Below are 23,960 nucleotides of genomic sequence, written 5' to 3' on the forward strand. Positions count from 1 at the left end.
TATTCCACTTTTTAGTTGCGCCCCCTGGTGGAGAAGATAATTGCAATGTGACAACTTACCCGTGTGACAACTAGCCCCGGTCTCCCCTACATAGGTAGGTCTGGCTTAAAAATTATCAAACAGCAATAGTGTACAAAATATATTTGATTTAAACATTCTTTTACAATTAAAAATAGACTTTTTATACTAAATTGAAAACCCAATAAGGTTCCATAACAGGGTCAGTGTAGCTGGAAAAATGTCAGGGGTAAAAATCGGTCCCAGTCCGAGCCTGCTGTGAAGGTGGAGAAAACGGGGCAGTGATGCATTCAAGGGACTCGAAACGGGTTGGAATCTACAGCTATTTTATGTAAACACTATTTTCAGCTAATAAACTACCCGGTTACAAATAAAACTATTTTATACTAATCCTGGGAAATAAGATGTAGTTAAGGAAACGTTCAGGATGAGGTTCTGATGTTTTTATTTTTTCTGTGGTTTGTTACAGCTTGAGAAACAACCCGACCAATCAAATTGCGAGTTAAGAATGAAGCCGAATGGCTGTGCATTTTTCTCAACGACCAGTGACTGACATGAGAGAATGGAGTTAATGTATAAAAGCCACAACTCGATCTGACTTAGAATCATATCGACCACGGACCATAAAATATAAATCAGTTATCATTAACACTGTTGGGAGGGAGGGAGGGAATAGCCCTTTTCAGGGTTGTGCTTGAAGTTTCCCGCGCGCTGTAAGGGCGTTTGTTTTGCCAATATCCAAAATTCTCACTAGTATTTGAACGCAACGCCCTACGTTGCTGATTGGCTTTTATCACGCAGCGCCATTTTATAAATCTCCCTGCAGCTCCGGGTAGGCGCAGTTGGAGCTGAGTCAGAGGGGCTTAGAGGTCACAGTGGAATCTGTGCAGAAAGGTCCACCGGGTTCCTCTCTGTACCTGCAGACCATCTTTATCTTATCTTTTTTCACCTTTGGTGTCCTCTTTCTCATTTAAACAGTTATTAGGATCAATTTGTCGAGGAATCCACGGTAAAAAAAAAAAAAAAAAAAACGGTGAGTAAAGACTAAGCATGTTTAACAACAAAATAGTTCAACAGTGCAATTGAATTAAAATGGTGGGGAATTGTCTTCATAATGGAATATTCTTTTTATTTAAGCTGATGAAGATTCTCAGTCATCCAGGTCATAGTCATTCTGTAAAAGTTTAGAAAAAAACGATCCACTGGACTTGGTTTCCTTTTTATTTAAGTAACCAGGGCGGTTAAAAAGGGAGTGGCTGGACAAGTTCATGCTTAGCTATGGATTTTTAGGCTCCTGTTGGCTCCAGTAAAGGGCGGTTCCTCCTTTTTTTTTTTTTGCAACACGGACAAAACTTAATAAGCTTGGTTATAAAACTAAAACGGATAGAAAGGTAAAACCTGAGCTAAGGTTTTTCATCCCTAATAGGATATTTTAGGATCTAAAGTGAAAATAATTAAAATCCATATTGAAAATTTCATTTAAATAAAGTATGTTTTTTCGGTGGGGGAGAATTTTTCCCAGAGGGACGTTTCTCTTTTGCTCCACTTTTCCAATACCTCATTAACAATAGTAAGGTTATCCTGAGCCATTTTCAATTTTTATGCTGCTATAGGCTTTGACTGCTGGAGGACTTGGGTACCACTTTTCCTCATTTTACTTCATTCTATCTCTATTATTCCATTCTGCTTTTACTTCATCATGAATTTAAATATTCGCACTGCTGCAACCATCAACATATCTGTTTATACATGTTGAGTCTTTGCCTGTTTTAATGTAGTTCTGTTTATTTTACTGTGACTAACTGTATGTGCTCTCTTAATGAGAATCGCTTTTGAGCTTGTCTGCCTGGCTGTGTCTTTCCTGCAGCTTAAGACCCCGTCCACACGAAGTCAAACGAAAAGCTAATATTTTCCAGAACGTTTGTCGTAAAGACGGAGACGTAAAATAAATGTGATCGACCACACGAATGCATGAAAACGCTGCAAAATGTATGCCAGGCCTGTAAGTGGCGCTGTGGTGCCAAAGCAAAAATAGGCGAAAACTGGCAACGAAATGTTGGGCATGCGCAGTAATATTTATACAACAACCAAACCGGAAAATGGCCCTGCGTGTCCATTTTTGTGGTTCAGTCAAATTCAGGTGCTGAACTATGTCGTCAAAATTGCTCTGTTCTTCCTGGAGATATTCCAGAAGAAGAAGATTCTGTTGTAAGCCCGACAGCAGGGTGAGTAGCATGAGCAGCAACCATTCAACACAGTACGGTGCCATTGTTGTTGTGATACTGTGTCGCGCATGCGTGTTTAGAGGCAACGCTATGACGCATGCGTGTAAAAAAAAAAAAAAAAAAAAATGCGGTTAGAGCTTAAAGATGGAAACGCGAAAAGGGGTTTCAAAATCTTCCAACTCTGAAGGCTGAATAAAAAAAAGATCATTTACAGACCCCCGAAACGCCGGCTTCGTATGGATGAGAGGCTGGTTTGGTGAAAAATTTGTGCGTTTAGGCCAGGGTTTGACTTCGTGTGGACGGGGCCTAAGCCTATAGCAGCATGACTACTGAGGTAGCTCAGGGTAACATAAGTCCCACTTAATCAAAAGGGAAAGTATAGTGAAATATCAGTTTAACGCAACTAACATCCAAGTTTGATCTCCTAAATCAGGACATTTTCTCACAGTTCCATTTTTATTGTCGTCACATCAGGTGGAAATGGCTCCAAAAAGGCGCAAGACAGCAGAACACATGAAGGATATCAGAAGCTTCTTTGAGAAGGAAAATGTCAGTAAGAGACTGGTTATTCAGAAGTTTCATCAAACATGGCCTAATATTTTCCACCTCAACATTTTTGATGATTGAATTTCAACTGAAAATCTTTTTTTTATTTTTATTTTTTTATCCTTTGTCTTCTTTATCAGAATGTTCCTGGCAGTTCCATCAAAACACCTGCAAGGAAGCCAAAGAAGGTGCCAGAGTCTGAGGTGAGCTCAAGGTTTAGTGATAACAAACATAACTTATCACGATCTTGCAATTAAGCATTCAAATACATTTTTCATGGATACAGAAAACATTTCATCAATTGGCTTCTTAAACTGAGCTTGATTCCTCTGTATTATGGTTAGGACTTAAAATGTGTAAATTTTTACATTTTTGTCTGTGTAATTTTTCTTCATTTTTATCTGATCTATTGGTGTTTTAAGAATTGCCACTACAATGATTATTGTTGTGAATTAGTGCCATGTAAATAAACTTGAGAGTGACATTTTTTTCTGTATAGCCATTACACAACTTTAAGTTATTTTTTATCTCCACCGTTTGTTCTTCAAAAGAACAAATTATAAATACAGTACAAAAGACAAACAGGGAATTCATACTCTAGTGGGCTGCGTGCATCCATGGACACTAACAGTAGTTCAGTCCTAGTGAGCTTATTGGGCTTGTGTCGGTTGGGTATCCTGTGCCATTCCCTCTTATTGTGTTTGGGACAGGAATCCAAAAAGATCAGGAAGAAACCTTTATGCTGCAAGAAATGGTTTGGAATCTTATAACAAACTCCTGCAGTCCACTCTGGTTTTAATACACAAGTACAAATTAAGAATATATTAACTTTCCCCGTGTGAAAATGTATAGTAAACCTTGAAATAAAGAAATGCTTTAAAGCTACAGTGTGTAATTTGCAGTGATATATATAGTGGTCAGACTGCAGTGTCATGAACCGCTCCCCCTACCGCTTCTTAATCATGGTCTTCTGATCCAACTGCGGCTTGGTAGAACAAATTAGAAAGCTGTTTACAACCGAAGAGCAGCTGTCATTGCTTTAATTGAGTTTTCAATGCTCAAGGACCAGAAGGGTCACACAAAAGGTGAATGGAGTAGGTAAAGCAAAAAGAAAAAGCTATTTCAGAAATGATGTGTTTAAGAAAGGTATTTATAATCAGATTCATGAATTTTGGTCTTTAAATTTCCATTTAGTTTGTTGGTTTGTTTTTAAAACCTAATGTGTGTAATGGATCTAGTGAATTATTTATATATATTTTCTGCACAAAACTATGACAAAAATCTGACTAAATCGGGAAGTAAAAAAACGTGGCTTGTTCCAGGTACTCTCAGAGTATATTATTGAGTAATATACTATTGCCTAAGTGACTGAAGTCCTCTCAAAGCCTCTCTTCTGGGAAGAACTGGGCCAAAAACTTTCATTATTTTATGAGAAAAAGCATGTTAAGAGCAATACAGGATTGTTCTGCCATTCAGAAGTTCCCCACAACTTCACTTTACTAGCTAATAGTGAGATAGTGTAGGCTACCATAGCCCTGTCAGTAGGATATGCAGAAGGCTGAAGCTCAAAATTAATTTCAGATTGGTTGAGGAAAGCCCAACACTAATCTGGTTTACCCTTAAACAGTTCAGGGGGTAAAAGATGCAGCTCCTGACAAACCGGACTGACATCAGGTGACATAGATGCAGATGTTGTCGTAGGTGGAAGAGTGGGAGCGTGAGTTCCCTGATTGCCAAAGTGCACTAGAATTTCCCGCATGCCTGATTTGAGTTGGGAAATGGAATTTTCTACACCAGAATGCCACCGTTTGTCTGCCGATGGGTCCAAGTTCAGCCAGATTATTCTGTCAAGGTCAGAACAAAAAACCAAGTATTCGAAGAAGAAAGGCAGGTTTATCCATCCATCTTCTTCTGCTCGCCCGGTCGCAGGGGGAGCAGCTTCAGTAGGGAGGCTCAGACGTCCCTCTCCTCAGCCACTTGGGCCAGCTCCTCCTGGGGAATCCCAAGGCACTCCTAGGCCAGCCGAGAAACATAGTTCCTCCAGCGTTTCCTGGGTCTCCCCCTGGGCTTCCTCCCGGTGGACGTGCCTGGAGCACCTCACCAGGGAGACGTCCAGGAGGCATCCTAACCAGATGCCTAAGCCACCTCAACTTGCTCCTCTCGATGTGGAGGAGCAGCGTTTCTACCCCGAGTCCTCCCCGGTTGACTGAGCTCCTCACCCTATCTCTAAAGGGGAGAGTCCAGACACACTATGGAGAAAACTCTTTTCAGCTGCTTGTATTCGGGATCTCTTTCATCCGGTCATGATCCAAAGCTCATGACCGTAGATGAGGGTAGGAATGTAGATCGACCAGTAAATCAAGAGCTTTGCTTCTTGGCTCAGCTCTCTCTTCAGCACAACAGACCACGCTTCACAGCAGATGCCGCACCAATCCACCTATCGATCTCCCGCTCCATCTTCCCCTCATTTGTGAACAAGACACCCAAAGATAATTAAACTCCTCCACTAGGGGCAGTACATCCTCCCCAACCCAGAGAAGGCACTCCACCTTTTTTTGGCTCAGGACCTTGGTCTTGGATTTCGAGGCACTGATCCTCATCCAGGCTGCTTCACACTCGGCTGCGAACCGCTCCAGTGAGAGCTGTAGATCACGCCCTGATGAACCCGCACCGGAAATTAGTCCAACTTACTGCCAGCAATGCGGACCAGGCTCTGACACCGGTCATACAGAGACCTAAAACTAATATCCTACATATCAGGACAGCTTGCAATATTCTGTTGTGACTATGATAACATTATGGGTTTATTTCTTGAATGGTAGTGGATCAATGTATCTTTAGGTGAAATCACTGGGCAGCAGGTGAAGATGAAGCCTAAAAAAAGTTCTAATAGATGGAACCAGACCCCTGGATATTGCTGATAGACAAAGCAAAACTCATTGTCACAGCCGGCACTGGTTTTCCATCTTAAATTAGACTGCACTACCTAAGTGATCTCTCATATTTGTAGACACAACCTCATGCTACCTCATGGGGTGAGACACTGACAAAATGTAAAAGTGACCTCCATGGATTCATGAGTAAAAGTAATACTGATACTGGTGATAGTAATGCTACCTCTGTCAGATGTTGCCAAATAATGTTCTTATAGTTCCATGGTACTGCCAGCAGATGGCACCATGTCTTTTTATGTTTTCTTATTGTGCCCAGTGCTGAAAATCTAGGCTGAAAATTAGCTTTCAAAGCACCATTAGGATGGACCTTTGGTGTAATCTTTTATTATCAAATTGCTTTTGGTTTTCATTTGTATTAGCATATAATATGACTATGCACTTTTAAAGACTTAGACTCAACTTTATCCCTTGGGATTAGTCCTTCAGGTAAATTTTGGATCCAGTAGCTTATATAGAGTACGAGGTAAAGCAAGATGCCTTTAAAGATACGACAGACAATATAAAAAAAGAGTGTATAGTACAAAAAAGCATTAAAAAAAAAGAAAAAATGTGTAATGTCCTGAAATATATTTCCTTTAAATATAAAACTATCTGCACTGCACTAAGGGAAGACTACATTGGAGTTGACTTGGATTATTGCACTTGTGCTGCAGAGATGTACTGTCCATTTAAATAAGTATAGTTAACCATAGGTATTCCTGATTAGGTGTGCAACCATTTCTTGCATTTACTTGATCATATTTAGTTACTTTAACACATTTTTTTTATGTTAGTAGGGTAGGACATAAAACAATTGTCTTAAAGTAACTGCATGTGATTATATAAATGCCAAAAGCAGTTGCAATATTTTTTTCGGTGTATTTGTATGGATCCACAGTAGGGCTGCAACTAACGATTATTTTAAAAATCGATGAATCGGCCGATTATTTTTTCGATTAATCGATGAATCGGACGAAAAATATTTTTTATATTAACCTCTTTATTCCAAAATAAGCATTTTAGACAGAACAAACAAGCACACAAGTACAGGTTGCTCATTAACTGTACTGGTGCAATATGAAAAATAAATGTTTGTGTTAAAACTACGCAAACTTACATGAGAAATGTAGCTGTACATCCACAAAATATAGGGTACTTTGTTTCATAAAGTGCAAAAAAAGACATTTTTGTTTTTTAAAGCCCCTAAGGGGTTCAAACAATAGGCCCCCCCATTTCAACAAATGAGGTTTTTTTTAGGCTAGAAGAGTTCTGCCTTTTAAGACAGGAAAGTATAGCAGTTAAAGTTGCTGCTTGAGAAAATACTGAACCATAGAGATAAAAATAGCCCTGTGATTCAAATTATAAATTGTATTTGGAATAAAAATGAGAGAACTAGGGGTGGTAAAAAACACATCCTCCAAAGACAGATATTTACATGGGAATGTGGCAGATAATTAATTGACATATTACTGATCTTGCTGGATTTTATTCTGCTTTACTTCCATAAATTGCAGGATCTTTACTTTATCTTTGCCAGAAGATTTAAACTTTAAAAGCCTTGCCCTCATAATTTACAAGTTAATTTATTTATAAAGAAAATATAAACGCTGCTTAAGCTAATTCAAATGAAATTAAAAGTAAAATAAGAAGCCAACCTTATCACTGTCTGTAACCTACTAACAAGGTAAGGAAAGCATCAGATGAGCTACCTGAGAAACTAACGTTACATTTCCCCACTTTAAAACCAAACAAACATGGTTACTCATCCTGCTGATCAGCTCTCTTCACTGCCATTGAAGGCTCCAACGTGTTTTCTTTTCAGGTGCTGCGTCATAACAGTGGTGCTTCCGTGCCATGTTCATTTGTTTTTACAAAAGTTGCATGTTACGACTTTTTTCACTTTACAAAGCGCAGGCTATTTTAATTATTGTGATCAATTTGCGCCGTCAATCCTGGCGCATGCGCGCTTCATTTGCAGTCTGGACGCTGAGGGTAAACTCAGCGTCCAGACTGCTGAGCTAAGAGGGATTCCTGTGGGAGAGGGAGAAAGGGGTTGGGATGGGGGAGGCGCCCCACGGCAGGCAAAAGCCGCCAGTGACACCGTAAAAAGTCGCCAGATTTGTCGCTAGTCGCTTTTTTGAAAAATAGTCGCTGGAGGGATCTGAAAAGTCGCTGAGTTGGCAACACTGCAACTGCTGCGCTGACTCGCTCCGCCATATTTTTTTTTCTTCCCCCGGATGACGGCGGCGGCGGATGACGCATTAATCGCGCGACACAACTAATCGATGATTAAATTCGTTGCCAACGCTTTTAAAAGTCGATTTTTATCGATTTTATCGATTCGTTGTTGCAGCCCTAATCCACAGCCTCCACCTCAGCCCCCTCAAGTAGTACCGGCTTAGTCTTTGGTCCGCTCCTCCCAAAGTATATGACCAGCTCCTTGAGATGTTGACTTTCAGGTGGTTGGTGCACCACCAGCTGGCAAAGTTCCCCACCAGACTCCTGTACTACTCATCTCTGTTGTCCTTGATACACCCCACAATGGCTGTGTCATCAGATTTAATCGTTTAATGTGCATTAAACCTACACATCTGCACTTATCACAACATTTTACACCACCACAGGCATATGGCTAAACAACAAGGCTCATGGTTGTGCTTAAGGGGTGCAGCGTTCTGTCCTGACTCCCACTCGTAAACAAGTGGCAGTCTGTCAGTGGTTGCCTATGGGGTCTCTGATACACCATATGGGTGGGTGCTGAACTTCTTGGTGTGTTTTCTGTGTCTCTGCTAAGGCCACGTCCCAGTGCATTGTCTTTGCATTGCCCAAGGCTCTCTTCTGAGCTCTCAGGCACCTGTTCCTTAGGGCATATACTTATGCCCCTTCTGTTAGGTGTACCATTTTAAGGATACTCACAAAATAAACCTATATGTTGCGTCAGTCCTTCATGCTTCTATGATTAAAATGTATTTTTTTCCATGGTTGATTAAATTCTTTTTTAGCTTTGCATAACTCTGAAACTAATATTAGAAATGTAACTACAACTCTTTAATTTTTTTCTTTTATTTTAATTCCTTAGACTCCTTTAAGAACACCACTGAGAGTGAAGGATGAGAATGGAAATGATCCCCCGGTGAGTATAATATCTTCAAAGAACACAAAGAATTTTCATTTGAAAACATGAATCAGTTGAATTAATTAAAAACATGAAACATAATCATCCTCACTCTGATTTTTTGCAGACGACACATTCCCATCATTTCACAGTAAAATTTAAACCGACAGATCGTAAAGAGTACACCATCGATTGCGATCAACCACGTTCAGTCTTGGAGGCAATCAAACACAGTCTTGGCCCAACAAATATGCTGAATTTTCCAGATGAGAACATCATCATTCAGTTGGGTAAAGAGGACAAGGACTCCGTGGTTCCAACACATTTCCCTTGTTCTTGTGTTGGTGATGGGGAGACACTAATTATTAATCATAGTAAATCAGAAAAGATTGAAGAAGTTCAAGATCAGCATGACAAAACCATACTGCCAAAAGAGAATTATTCCGTCTTCTTCATTGATAAAGTTGGGGGTCTCAAAACCAAAACAAAGGATTTGTTCAGAAGCAAAATGATTAAGCAATTCAAGTATCTCTGCGTTTATGGGGAAAAGGGGATGACGGTGGAAGAGGCTCTGAAGCGCGATGGTCGGTTCATTGACAATCTTGGAGAATTTACCCTGTCTGATAACGAAAACCCAGACGTCCTCACTCTTCGCACACAAAGGGTAGACAGCCTCCACCAGAAGGCTTTCAAGATACGTCTTCCGCTCAATAAATGGGAAAATGTTGAAACACAAATGAGGTCAATCCTAGATGTTGCTCGTAACAGTGGAAAAAGTGTTAGAAAAGTAATGGAAGAGCCCACCAGCAGTGTTAACACTGCTGAGATTTACCAACTGCTGCGTCAGCAGTTCCCAGATCTTAAAGAATGGATGGAGAAGAGATTCCCTGCTGATACCTACAAAGAAGCTCTCAAACTTAAGAATGAGAATTTTGGAAAGATCCAACAGTCTTTCAGCGAAGTTCATAGAATCAGGAAGTTGCTGAAAATGGGCCAGTCTGTCTGTAAAGTCATTATTTCTGGTTTTTCCCAGGGAACTGGCTTTGTGCTGTTTGATAGGTTGATCTTGACCAGTGCACATTTGTTCAAAGGATGCGTTCAAGGAAAAAACATTTTGGATCATATAAACGTCTCTGCTCTATTTAACTATGATGATCCTGAGCCAGAGACAAATTACTTTTATTTCTCTGCTGAGAAAACATTTATCGACATTGATGATGAGCTAGATTATGCAATACTGGTGCTCGAACCAGGGGGCCAAAAATCCAACCCCAAAACGAACGTAGATAATGTAAAAGTTCCTCCAGGGCTGCTCAACAAATTTGGTCCTCTTCCTATAAATGGGGAGGCCTGTATTATTGGCCACCCAGCAGGAGGAGTAAAGAAAATTGATCCAACATGCATCATTGAGCCAAAGGGGAGAGAACAAGCTGTCAATGATCATATAGCCAAACACAAAGATTCGATGTTCATCCTCCAATCAGTGTTTCAAATCCAGAATCGAGGCATTGAGGACATAATGATGGGTGGAGACAAAGCAGAAAAGGTGGCTACCTACCACACCTTCATGTATCACGGAGCATCTGGCTCTCCAGTGTTTGATGCCCATGGCATGCTCTTTGGGCTTCACACAGCAGGTTATTGTTATGAGCTCCCACACATGAAAGGCAGCGTTATTGAGTACGCTTATCCTCTGCTCACTATATTTGAAAAGTTTGTGAGCAATCTGAAGGAAAGTGGAAATGTTCAGATGCTGGAAAAGGTGAAGGAGGCAGCGACAGAGAATCAGCACCTTGACAAAATACTCCAGTTTGAACCAATGGAGGTCAATTAGACTGACTGTAGAAATGCTAGAGCTGCAGATTTAGTTTTAACAGCTGTGGCCCTACAAATACAACTCTAACAAGATTCAGAAACTTATTTTTAAAAACCAAACAATTGTCCATTTATTGGCTTAATATCTACATTTTTACAGAGAGGCCTTTATGTGGGGTGGGGAGTGGGGTGGTTATACCTTACACATTTCCTAGTTTACATTTAGACTGTCAGAAAAACCAAGAGTACCCAGGAAGAGACGTAAATGCATGGAGAGAACATCATACTTCATTCAGGAAGGTAATTGTCAGGAATAAAAACCAGAACTAATTTACTGGGCTGATTTTGTTTCATCCAGTGAAATTGCCCCCTGAGTCTTGAACAGGAGTAAAAACCCATCATAAAATAAATATCCTAAATTAATCAAAGATAATCTTCCTTCCAAAGAAACATTTTAGTCCATTTCTCAATTTTATCCTAACAAGATCGCCGCCATCCCTATTTCTACTATTGGGTGAGAGACACTAACATCCTGGTTGGGTTGCTGGTTAAGACTCCACGTTTTTCACCACTTTTATTTTACCTTCATACACATTAGTTTTGGGGGGTTGGTAAAGTTGTGCCTTACGTTGGTTTAATCAGTTTCATTTTAATTCAGGACTGAACACACTGAATCCGATTTAGTGTCCGATCCGCCAGAAAATCGTGTCAGATGAGGTTGTGACGTTTAGTGCCCATTGAAAGTCAATTGGGATGATCACAACCGACACAATTTTACGCAAAGGGGCTTGCATAGCACATCTGACTGAGATAGACCCCAGGTGTGTTTTAGTCGAACTACGCATCAATTAGTTGTCAATTTCATGAGTCTGACCGGAACATGTTGACTAAATAAAACTAATCTGCTTTGGGTGAAAATACAAAATAAAATATGTTGATCGCACGGGTAAAGAATCATTTTTGGAGTCCCACATTGCATATATAGTAAGCGGGACAGATTCATTTAAAACAATGAATGAAAGATTAAAAAAAGAATACGATAGTTTAGGAGGACAGAAAACAGATAAAGTAGTGATCCTCTATTAGTCTCAAAGAAACGAGGGACAGACAACGCAGTTTATCAATCTCCTCAGTAATTTAAGTAATTTGAGCTGATGCTGATTTGTTTTGGGGTATTTTCATGCTGATCAATGTCTCTGTGAAATAACAGTTTCTGTTTGGCTGTTTGTAAATATCTAATAGTATTATTTTGTTTATCAAAACAAATAATAAGGAAACTATAAAACCAATCAGGTAATTTGATCCCCACTCCTCCAGCATAGTGAAACAGAGACATTTTTGCTTTCTAATTCCATTCAAATCAGTCATGGACTACTCTTTGTCCTTCTTTAAATAGTTTAAATTTGGATCAATCTATGTTTATTAATGACATCCATCCTTTATATCCATCCCTTTTCGGTCAGGTAGGACCACAGATTAATTTACGCTAAATCTGGCAACGAATCTTGTTCTACACAATATAAAATAAGTGGACACAACCAGTCCAAGAGTCACCTTATCTGCAACCTTTAGCTGCTGCTCAAAGTATTTAAAAGCTTAAGAGATTTTAGCACAATTTCTTCCCAGCAATATTCATATCTTTTGTTTTCTACTTTTTCATTTCTACATTTTAATCAAATATAATCAACAACCTACATAGATCTTTGCTTATTTCTAACTATACTTCAGTTTATTGTTGCACTGTGCGATTATTTTATTGTAAACTAGAGATCGACTGATACTGACTACTTTCTTGATACTGACATTAACATCAGTCTAACTGATCACCGCTATGTGCTGCAGACATGTTTTGGACAATTCTGAGAGCAGATATTTATTTTCCTGCATTAACATAATCAAAATGGCACAGTCATAGAAAAAAAAAATGACCCAAGTCTCAATTAAAAGAAAAAAAAAAGATTGTTAATGATTAACATACTTAACATTAACAATGGATAGTAAATGTAGGGGAACAGCAAAGCATTCGCTTTACTTGATCTAAAGGCATGGCTGCTGAATGTAATAATGAATGGGCCAACTCATGCACATATCAAACTGCACAGGAAAGAATCATATTATTTGATTATTTGACAGCCGATGTATCGTCTATCTCTATTGTAAATGATATTAATGTTCTATCATCATTTGAAGTTAAAGCACAACCCAATAAAAAGCATTTCTAACCTTTGTTAAAAAAATGTATGTTACCTCTATTACATAAAGACTAAAAACGTGTAATAAATACTGTACTTCTCTTTATTCAATCAGACTCCATTTAATGTCTGTAACTGAATAAAAATTCTGTACTGGTAAATTAAAGTAAAAAACATTTCCATGGGTTTGACTTGTTTTTACCTGCTTTAGTTTCATTACTGAATTCCTTTGAAGATTATTGTTTTCAAAAGTCATACCAGTTCTACCAGGCAGACTTGCTCTCCCATGCTGAGCTGTTTCGCATCCTCAATTGGCTTTTTTTTTGCCCTCTGATTGTTAGTCATGTTTGACTTCACCTGGTTGATGAATTTTATGCTGTTTTTTGCTTGTTTTTTTTCCGACATCACTTTTAATGCACTTTCTTAATAAAGTGTTTTTAAATTAAGTGTTCTCTACGTTTTCTTGTGCATCATGCTTAGTCTCATCGTATTATGTATTTGTCATCTCCTTCTTCATCTGAGTCGTGGGGGCAGCAGTCTCAGAAGATTCCCAAACCCCCCTCTCTGCAGACACCTCCAGCTCCTCTTGGAGAAGCCCTAAGGTGCTTCCAGGCCAGAGGGAGAGAAACAGTCCCTCAGTCATGTCCTGGGTCGTCTACTAGCCCTCTTTCTGGTGGGACGTGCCTGGAATACATCCTGAGGGAGGCGTTCAGGGAGCATCCAGAAAAGATGTCCGTACCACCCCTTGATGTGGAGAAGCACCTCTACTCCATGCCTCTCCAAAATGACTGCGCCTCTCACCCTCTATCTAAGGGAATGCCCAGCCATCCTGAGGACAACTCACATCCCCAGAGCAAGATTAAGCATCGGTGGATTGAGTTGTCGAGACCTCCACTTCTGACTGCTGCCCAATCCTTTCTTCACTTGTTTCTCCTGGTTCCCCCTGCAGGTGGGGAGATCACCGGGGGATGGCTTACACCACTCCTTTGGGATGGGCCCAGCCTGGTCAAGAAAGAACCCAACTACTAGGCACTAAGTGCACCAGGGTGGAGCCCAGCTCTGACCTACCAGGCATGTGTTTGCATTTCAGCCCCTGACAACAGAGCCTCTGGGATCATCTGGGCACTGAAACCTCTCCAAAACATTAAGGTGGTGGATCCTGGAGGGGAACATGTTTTGATTTATTCACTATTGCATTTTTTTAACCCAAATTATAGAAGGAAAGTTTTCAGTCATGTTTACTGCAGTTGCTAAAGCCTTCGTATTAAACTAAGTGTTGGGGAATGTTGGCCTAGTTGTTAGAGCAGTGCACTTGTGCTCTGAGAAGGTTGCAAGTATCTGGTTCAATCCACATAGTCTACATTCTGGGTTCTTCAGCAAGACCCTTAAAACCTCATTGAAATGTAGAGTAATCACTGCTTTAAAGGCTGATATCATTTTCTAATTATCTCTCAGTTCCAACTTGTTTCCAGGAACTGTACATCATTTATGGTAAATGGCATGTACTTATATAGCGCCTCTTTTCAAGTTAGGAGACTTGACCAAAGCGCTTTACACTACATTCATTCACCTATTCACACACTAACAGCTGCCCTGGGGCTCACTGACCGAAGCTGGGCTGCCGTACACTGGCGCCACCGGGCCCTCTGACCACCATCAGTAGACAATGCAGGTGAAGTGTCTTGCCCAAGGACACAACGACAATGAAAGTCGACCCTTCGATTTCGGGGCAAACTCCTACATCCAACGCCACTGTCGCCCCAGTGGCGTTGGATGTAGCATTTAGGGTTGGTGTTTCACACTTTTTTCTGTCATTCAAGTTGCAAAAACCTGAGTCTTGATGTCTTGTGACATTGTGAGCCAGTTTTCTTCCAACTCAGTCACACCCTTGAGCTGTTATTGTCTTCTTGGCACACCCTGAACAAAAATTTTACCTTACTGTTGCATCAGATACATAAGCCAATAGAAAATGTACACCTGTAAGAAAGACATAAAAAAAAGCATCCTCTTCCTGAACTGCACAGAACTGAACGAGGGAAGCAGAGGTGAGGGACATGTCTTGTCATTTCTAGAACTTTTTCTTAACTAATCTTCTATGTTTAATCAGAATACAAATTTGCTTTAGAACATTTCTGAGGCTTAGTAACCATGGCTATAAAGGTCTTTAAACAGGAATGAGTTGTTGTATCATCAGCTATTTGCTATAAACTTGATAAACTTAATTAGTACACTAATACTTTTTGTACCAGGAGTTAACCTCAATCACTTCTTGAAGTGTTTAGTTGGAGTCTGTCAGCTGAAGTTTACCAGAAGTTCCCCCAGTATTAATCAGACTGTGAGAAGATCTACTTTTGTCTGGACCTCAGAACATATCTAAACATTTTCAAACAAGCCTTTATTTAATACAATACAGCGTGCGGCTGCTCGTCAGCTGAGGTGGATAAACCGGATCCTCTGTAGCAATAGAAACTTAGGTAAGTGACTGGAATGTCAGGCTGATCACGACTATCAGCAAAAAGTCACTGAACTGGTTCTGAGTTCAGAGTGATTAGCAGAGCTGACGCCAGCCAACACTGAGGAGGCAACAGTATCCGTGAGGGAATATCCAGAGCTGAATTCGGTAGCATGGGACCTTTCATACTTACAAGGAAAGAGGCATAAACGGAACAGAACTTAACTCATACAATAATGTATTTATTCAGAAACAGTGTGGGCTTTCTTATAGTACTGAATGCTCTATAATTGTACTTTAGTTATTTTTTGATTATGCACATCTGCTAGCTTTTTATTCCAAAAAATCTAAGATATTACAGCAGCAAATTATCAAAGTTTTTCAAAAGCCTTTTTAAAAGTTCCAAATGAGGCTTCAGATCATACAGCGACAAGTACGCTGTCATTGTTTTACAGGCAGAATTTGCATTTGCTGAACCTTGTCCTGTAACTACTGATGGATATACAGGAATACAGTCATACAAATGTCAACTCCTCTCAGATAGCACAGTATGCATCCTTTGGCAATTTCTTTTTTTTTTTTTATTCAATGTATAACATGAATGCATAAATACCTCATTTTATTTAAGTGTTAAATTCTGTTTAAATTACCAATTATAATCAAAATGTCTCCGGACCTTTACTGGTTGTGGATTTTCTTAATTCGTACCCCACTTATTTTTTATTGTCATTGAATGAGTCATATAACGCAAACACTCATTGGTTAGCTAAAGGAAATCATCAGAAGCAAGCAGGTGTTCTTCAAACTGCAAACGTGAATTGTCTATGCCATGCTACAATGTAGGATTCAGAAAAATATGTTGAAATGTCTGAAAGGTCGGACACAGGCGAGAGCGTATCGGGAGATGGAGACCAACAAGACCTCCCTCATCCTTGGCCCTATCTCAGAGAATTTTTAGAAATAGTTAAAAATTTAGCTTTCAGTTCATATAGTGGCATCTGGCTGTTTTTTTTAAGGTTACTTTATACTTTTATACTTTAAGTCGTTTTTGGAGCACATACTTTTTCACTTTTACTTGACTAAAGAGGTCAAGTTGATACTTCAACTTTTACCAGAGTGTTTTTAAACTGCAGTATCTATACTTCTACTTAAGTAACAAATGTGTGTACTTTTGACACCACTGCCGAGGAGGTACTGAAGGGGAATCTAAGCAGAGGTCAGAAGAACAAAGTTCAGTTTGGTTGACCAGCAGAATCCAGGAAATCATTCCAAAATAAACGGTACTGACAGAGTAGAAAGAGGGCAAAGTAAAACACAGGTATCCAGAGGCAGAAACAGAATCTCAGAACAAATATAAAGAATGCTAGAGTTACTATCACCAAACAGCTAGAATAATCTAGCGCAGATAGTAGGAAAACAGGCAGCATAATTAGCAGCAGGAACCAGCTGGACAAGATGAGCGTAATAAGCTGCCAAGCTAATTAGACAGGTGACAGGAGTAAATGAAAAAGCCAACCATCAGCGCCAAGATCATGATGCCTTTCCACATCATTCTCAAGTGTCTCCACTTCAGGACTGGTTATTGACTATAAAATAGCCTTTAAAAGTATTTTACATTAAAGGTGGAAAAAAAACTGATTATAATACAGTTTCTTTTTTATCTGGACAAGCTGACATTTTAACAAGGGGTGTATCTTTGTTCCTTCAACAATATTTTCGTGTTCGGTTTCATCTCTGTCAGTGTGGAACTTGTTTTCAACACAATGTAGCAGGATATAAATAGATCTGTATCTTTGTTGTAGATGCTGCTTTTAGCTCTGAGCAAAACAGAGTTTCAAAGACTAGTAACATTTATCTTTAACTTTCCACCTGTTGATTCATATGAACAGTTTCGTACATCACAGTTCAAGGTATCTTTTTTTATCCCCAAGATGCTTTTTGTTTTACATCAGGCAGTAAGAATAAGCATATCACACAGGTGAGGACATACTTTGGTCATTCATCCATCTTCTGCTGCTTATCCATTGGGGTCGTGTTTTGGGTTTGTGCCCATTTACAGTCTTTGGGCAAAAGGCCACCCTGGACAGATTGTCAGTCTATTACAGATGCATCAGCCAAGACCTGGACATTTTTTTTGTTTAAATTACTGCATAAAAATAGGAAATTTGTGATTGTGTGTCTGTTTTTTACCTGAATATTCATGTTTTATGTATTTGTAACAGAGCCTTCAGATTCTCCTTGTTTACTGGAAGCAACAGGTGAGTCCTTCGCGCTTATTTAGGTTAATTGAAATAGCTCAAAATTTTCTAACACAATTTTTATCACTATGATCACAGAAATAAATGGCTCCCAAGAAGATAAAGGAAGACAAGAAACAGCCTAAGATAAGCAGTTTTGTGAAGAAGGAAAATGTAAGACCACAGCTAATCACTGTTTATCATTGTATTGACCAGGGGCGTCTCATGGGCCAGAATACATGGGGGACTGAGCCCCCACCCCCATATCTGGGGTGACGAATCTGGTGGAGCCAAACCAGGATAAAAAGCATTACTGAACAGTATTATTTTTGAAGATTTCTTGAGCATAGTGGTGCCTGTTTTATTTTAGGCACCCCTACTACAGACCAGTTTAATGGACCTGACCCACTTTTCCAAAGCAGTAAACCTGGGGAATCCTGGGGAATATATGATGTATAACTAAACCACTGGATTTATTGCAAATATGTAAAACAGAAAATGACAGTTTTAGCTAACAGTATAGCTAGCTTAATATTATAAATTCATCATGATTGAGCTATAGATAATAATTTTCATAATTTAAAGACATACAAGATTTAAATCTCTTGTTTCTTTACTTATAAACCTGATTTCAATTTAATTCAGTCTATTTATACAGCGTCAATTCATGACACATATCATCTCAAGGCACTTTGCAATTCACCAGATAATACAGTCAGATTGATTCAAAGTTTTCTATCAAAGTTTGGTTAAACAAAGCATGTCCATTTTCTTCTGGGACTATTTGGCTGTTGGCCAATAAAACACGGATTTTTCCCTCTTATAAAAACTGTTCTGTAATTATTCATAGTGCAGTGCACGTGTTGCATTACCAAAAGCTGGAGAATTACAGAAAGTTCTTCTTTACTATCATAGGGTGGCTCATTTTTTTTCTGATAAAAACAAAACAACAAAAAACAAAATTGGGCCTTAATGAAAATAATTTGGGGCAAAGATTGTCAGGCAAACTGGTCATAATATTTATAGCTTTGTCAGAATGTTGAATAACTGAGTATGGAGACCTAATTCCATCCCCTTTTCAGGAAGCTCCAGGTACTTCCAGCAGCACACCAAAAAAAATGTCTGGAGTTCCTGAGGATGAGGTGAGCTGCAGGTTTATGATCTGACTCTTTGTGTTTGTATCAAAACAGAAATTATAATCTTCTTGGAAACAAATGAAGACCATAATCTGTTTACAAGTAAAAAGAAATTGATTTATTGCTGGGATTTAAAACTCATCCTTATTGGTATCTGGTCTGATTTTAAAAGCAAAACATTTGGTTTTTAGTCAAATACATGAATCATGTTTGTGATGACGTTTCTTAGCTCAGATATAGATGTCAAAATATTCTTCCAGAGACATGAGCTGTTCATTTAGGATGAATTTCTGAGTTAGACTAAAAAAATGAAAGACTATACTCTTGTTGTCACTTTAGCTAAACCCCTTCCCTACCTCCTACTTCTACAGGGTTAGGGGCTTTTACAGTTTTGAAAATATTACCCTTCTTAGTATTTCTATGAAATCTGTGGGAATAAGACTCAGCTGACCTTTGTCTTAGAATCAGCATCCTCTTTTCAACAGAAAAGACTGAGTAGCCCACAGCCATCTGCTCCCCTTTTAATACACTTAACTGAGGCCCTTATTCCAATATGTACTTACTCTTGTAATTTCAGACAATTAAACTGTAGTTGTAAGGTGTTGTTTTAAATGAGGTTTGCTACTGACAAGCTCTCTGTCAACTACTAACATAATATTGAATCTAAATGTCTTCAAAGTTCAGTTAATTCCTGGCCATGTTAGATATACTGTTTATAAAAGATAATTTATTTACGTTACTTTACTTTCTTAAATATATCACAATCTAAAAGAAAGAACTACTTTAATTAATCTTTAAATAAATCTCTAAACTCATGTTTCAGGCCTTCGGTCAGATTCTTAAATAACCTTAATCACTCAAAGTATTATTTAGCTTTTTAAATGTTAATTAATTGCTGAATGAAATATGGAAAGATCTAACATCCATCTTATACTCTTTTGATAAAAGATCATAAAAACTATTTAACACTATTACATTAAAAGGACACATTTCTAAATTTCTTATAGCATTTTTTTTTCTATTCTAGAAAATAGAATAGTTCTATTCAAACCAAATGTTGTTTTTTTACCTATCACTTTGCAGTTCAATAAAAAAACAACAAAGATACAAAAGATGGAAGAAGCTGGAACTTCAAAGGTTTGTAATTTGCTCTAACATGTTGCCATTATTTTACTACATGTTATAAAAAGCTTGCCATTTAATTTTCTTGTGCTAAATATTTATCTATATGAGGCTTGGATTTGGAAAATGAGAGGTGATATCTCCTAAGACTGCTGAAAATATGTCCTTACTACTGAGATGATGAACCTGTGGAAATCCACCACTGATGGTTCACATTGCAACAGTCCTCTAACTCCTGTCTTGCTGTCTCTGCTCCTCTTGTGTGATGAGACTGATTATAGCAGAACCATCAAGAAATTTCTGAAGCTTTCAGGCTGCAGTCTATAGTATAGAGGATGAGATATAGTATAGAGGAACAATCTCACCACAGCTCCCTGTGGAACCCCATGTCTACAGACCAGCCTGTCATCACACCACCCCATGTCCTAAAAACCTACCAGTGGCTGGGGAGGTAATCCAGTATCCTTTTAGACAGATGGAGGATAAGTCGTTAGAAGTCCTGGTTAGATGGTGTTAAAATTCTAGAAAAAGTATTTTGTCTTTGTCTCTAACCGTTTCTCCAGATTTCTTTGATTTGAAAAGAAAAAGGAAAGAAAAAACAAAGCTTTCTCAAAAGTGGTCTCTATGATGACTACAAGCAGAATGGAAAAACAAATTGATTAACAGACTGTGCAACAGCACCAGAAAAAATGTATGTTTTCTTTAAACTAGCATATTCTTCTTGCTCCAGCAAGGTTAAAAAACAGGAAATATATCAATCTGATTATTGCAAATCAACTAACAGAATATTGAAGACAAACATCTAAAGTTCAATAATCAAATGTTTTCTTTCTGGTTGGGATACATTTCTATCTGTAAGACCTAAGCTATGGAGAGGATATGTCTTAATGGGATAATATGTGAGTAACAGCATAGAAGCTGCAGAGCAGTTAGTCATTATCCAGGCTGATAGCTGAAATCCATTTGTTTGAATTTCTCAGTGTTTTATTAGCAGCCATGGATATTCTCTCTAAACTGAATTCACAACAGAATCTCACAGCTTAAATAAAATTATTGTTGGATATACTTTACAATCAAGAATTGGTGCTGAGAAGTTAATGGTTTCCTTTTTTCTTAGCCATCTTTGAAATGTTGATTGGTAAAGAGCTTTGAGATTACATTGTTGTGAATTGGTGCTATATAAATGAACTGATTTTAATGGAATTGAATCTTTTCCAGCTCCCTGTCCTAATACTCCTGTGAAGTTTGGGTGCAAAAGTGTAGTATATTTGGTCATTATCACATGTCCACCAGGCATTTATAAATAATATTTCCCTCTGTGTTTAAATGTAATACTTGTAAAATGCGGTCAGACTCTACCTTTATAATCTTCCTCTTTGACAAATGTCAAGTGGTGTGAGGAATATTTAAAAATGGGGTGACCAATCAAAGCAACCTTTAATAGAACCCAATATTTCCCTTTCTTAACATGCTAAATGTCATCAAAGGGTGAAAGAAGTCCTACAAAGTCAAAATACATCTTCAAATGTCTTACTTTGTATATTTGATGTCATTTCTTTTTTCTCTCTCGAATGCAAGCAACTTCAGTTACAGGTATACTTGTTACACACATTTACAACTGTATTTTTAACCAGAATCCAAACAAAGACCATGAAGAAAAAGAGATTAAGAAAGAGGAGATAGAAGAACCACAGGTAAGTTATGCCACACAACTGAGCTGCAAAATATTATATGTAAATTTATATATATATATATATATATATATATATATATATATATATATATATATAGTTTGCATACTGAAACTGTCCCTCTAAATTACTACAGGGGGTACATAAACACCGCTTCAATGTTAAGTTTAAAGCAACAAACAAAATATTCCCTGTTACCTGTCGGAAACCAGGCACAGTGCTGGATGCGATAAAGAATGACCACGGTGATAAACTTGAGAAAATGAGAGATAATAAAATTATTATTCAGCTTGGTACAGAAGATAAGAAACACATGATTGCGACACACTTCCCTTGTTGTTTAGTTAAAGATGAAGAGTATCTGTGTGTATCAAGTACAAAAGAAACAGTTGAAGAAGTTCAGGAGCAACATGACAGAGCAATACAACCAAAAGACGACTATTCTGTCTTCTATATCGATACAATAGGTGGAGTAAATGCTAAATCAAAGAAAAAGTTTAGAAACACTATTGTGAAGGAGTTTAAGTACCTCTGTGTTTATGGAGAAAAAGGAATGAAAGTACAAGAGGCTCTGAGAAGAGATGGTCGCTTCTGTGAACTAGAGGACTTTGAGTTGTCTGATAACGCCGACAAACCAGTAACATATGGATGGAAGACATATGTAGAGGATCTTGATCATAAAGAACTTAAGATATGTCTATCAAAGGGAAAGAATGTGAGTAAGGGAAACTTTCAGCCCCCCACTGAACAACAGAAACAGCAGAAACAAGCAGGTTCAACAGAGACGTGCCAAAGCACACATGAAGCAAGACCCTATCTGGAAAATGCCCGTGACAGTGGAAAACGTGTTGGAAATATATTGAAAGAGTTACGTTCAGATAAAAGTGAGGATGTTGCCAAACGTGAGGAGATTTACAAACAGCTCCGTGAGCAGTTCCCAGAACTGAAAAGGTGGATGGAGAGCAGGTTTTCTCCTGAATCTTACCAGAAGGCTTTGAAACATGAGAAGTTTGGTAAGACCCAACAGTCTTTTAGTGAAGTTTATAGACTTCAGAAGTTGCTGGAAATGGGAAAATCCGTCTGTAAGATTGTTGTTTCTGGTGTTTGTCAGGGAACAGGCTTTGTGCTGTTTGACAATCTGATCCTGACTAATGCCCACCTGTTCAGAGGGCACCACGAGGGAAAAGTCCTATCCTCTGGTAAAAAAGTTTCTGCTCTGTTTGACTACGACATCCCTCAGCCAGAGACACGTTGCTATTATTTCTATGCTGAGAACACATTCGTTGACATTGATCAGGACCTAGATTATGCCATACTCAAGCTCAAACCTGAGGGTGAAAAATTAAATCCAAAGACAAAAGAAAAAGATATAAAAATCCCTCCAGGGCTGCTGAAAAGTTTCACTGAGCTTCCTAAGAATGGTGAGGCCTGTATTATTGGCCACCCAGCAGGAGAAGTGAAGAAACTTGATCCAACATGCATCATTGAGCCAGAAAATAGACCACAGGCTGTCAATCATCATCTGGCTCCTTATCAAGGAACCCTTTTCACAATCACTTCTATCGTTGAAACAATTAGATCTCAAGGCATTGAGCAAATAATGCAAATGAATGTTGGGACTTACAACACTTTCATGTATCATGGTGCTTCTGGCTCTCCAGTGTTTGAAGCTAACTGCAACGTTTTTGGGTTGCACACTGGAGGGTTTACCTATGGGTTTGAAGGTCATAAAGAGAGTGTGATTGAGTACGCTAAACCTCTGCTCACCATATTTGAAAAGTTTGTAAATAACCTGAAGGAATCAGGTGATACAGAGATGTTAGAGAAGGTTAAGAAGCAAGCACAGAAAAACGAAAACCTTCAGAGGATCATTGATTCTGCTGAACAGGATGCTGAGGAGCCCATGTACACAAGTTAGATGTAGCCAGATGTCTCCAAATACAAATGACTCACCATGCAGCATGCTCACTATAGGCTGCATTCTGGCTTCCTAAACAAAGATGTTGGTATTTTTAATTATAGAATAACTTAGTGAAATCTCTGGGATTAAGTTTTATTTATTTATTTGTTTTTGCCTGTCTTAACTATTTATGTTTTATTTATGTTTATGTTCAAATAAAAGGAAAAAGGACCTGTATTTCTTTGTATAGAAAACCTGATCAACTGTGGACTGTATGTAATTTTACTACATGATGAGATTGTTCTTAAATTTGCTGGATTTGTTATGATAAATACTTCTGAATTTACATTAAGCTTGTTTTTCCTGTAAAATGCAGTCAGGTAAAAAAATGTAATCTACTTTTAATAAACTCTACTTTAAAATAAATCTTGTTGGTTTTTGATGTAAGCAGATGAATTTGTTGTGTGAAGTTTAATTACATGATTACTAACTATTATTTATAAACTTACTATTTAGCAGAAGTTTAATTGCATAATAGACTTTAATAGACTTCATTTTATTTACTAAAGCTTTTGCAT

The 23,960-nt window shown here is 38.4% G+C and overlaps 2 protein-coding genes and 1 long non-coding RNA gene across 3 annotated transcripts; all 3 read left to right on the top strand.

Annotated features, from left to right (window-relative positions):
* The first annotated feature begins 2,722 nt into the window (after positions 1-2,722).
* Positions 2,723-11,256, top strand: LOC119797975 (serine protease FAM111A-like). Its single transcript, XM_038307267.1, has 4 exons — positions 2,723-2,792; positions 2,930-2,992; positions 8,802-8,855; positions 8,965-11,256. The coding sequence occupies exons 1-4, from the start codon at positions 2,724-2,726 to the stop codon at positions 10,669-10,671; spliced, it is 1,893 nt and encodes a 630-aa protein (XP_038163195.1). The 5' UTR covers position 2,723; the 3' UTR covers positions 10,672-11,256.
* A 3,598-nt stretch (positions 11,257-14,854) lies between these two features.
* Positions 14,855-17,708, top strand: LOC119797969. The gene is made up of 3 exons (XR_005282645.1): positions 14,855-14,889; positions 17,519-17,554; positions 17,633-17,708. It is a non-coding gene; the product is annotated as an uncharacterized LOC119797969 (long non-coding RNA).
* Positions 17,709-18,651: 943 nt separating this feature from the next.
* Positions 18,652-23,430, top strand: LOC119797972 (serine protease FAM111A-like). Its single transcript, XM_038307263.1, has 3 exons — positions 18,652-18,675; positions 21,426-21,485; positions 21,619-23,430. Exons 1-3 carry the CDS (start codon positions 18,652-18,654, stop codon positions 23,398-23,400), a joined length of 1,866 nt encoding a protein of 621 aa, XP_038163191.1. The 3' UTR covers positions 23,401-23,430.
* The last annotated feature ends 530 nt before the right edge of the window (positions 23,431-23,960 follow it).

The sequence above is a fragment of the Cyprinodon tularosa genome, unplaced genomic scaffold (assembly GCF_016077235.1).
Source record: "Cyprinodon tularosa strain WSP-4 unplaced genomic scaffold, ASM1607723v1 ctg606, whole genome shotgun sequence".
In the NCBI taxonomy this organism is placed as follows: domain Eukaryota; kingdom Metazoa; phylum Chordata; class Actinopteri; order Cyprinodontiformes; family Cyprinodontidae; genus Cyprinodon; species Cyprinodon tularosa.

Excerpts from the sequence above, each read along its gene's own strand:
- LOC119797975 (XM_038307267.1), top strand. The coding sequence starts at position 2,724 with ATGGCTCCAAAAAGGCGCAAGACAGCAGAACACATGAAGGATATCAGA. Across the intron at positions 2,993-8,801 it reads AGAAGGTGCCAGAGTCTGAG|ACTCCTTTAAGAACACCACT; the intron begins GTGAGCTCAAGG and ends TTAATTCCTTAG. Across the intron at positions 8,856-8,964 it reads AGAATGGAAATGATCCCCCG|ACGACACATTCCCATCATTT; the intron begins GTGAGTATAATA and ends GATTTTTTGCAG.
- LOC119797972 (XM_038307263.1), top strand. The coding sequence starts at position 18,652 with ATGTCTGGAGTTCCTGAGGATGAG. Across the intron at positions 18,676-21,425 it reads CTGGAGTTCCTGAGGATGAG|AATCCAAACAAAGACCATGA; the intron begins GTGAGCTGCAGG and ends ATTTTTAACCAG. Across the intron at positions 21,486-21,618 it reads AGGAGATAGAAGAACCACAG|GGGGTACATAAACACCGCTT; the intron begins GTAAGTTATGCC and ends AAATTACTACAG.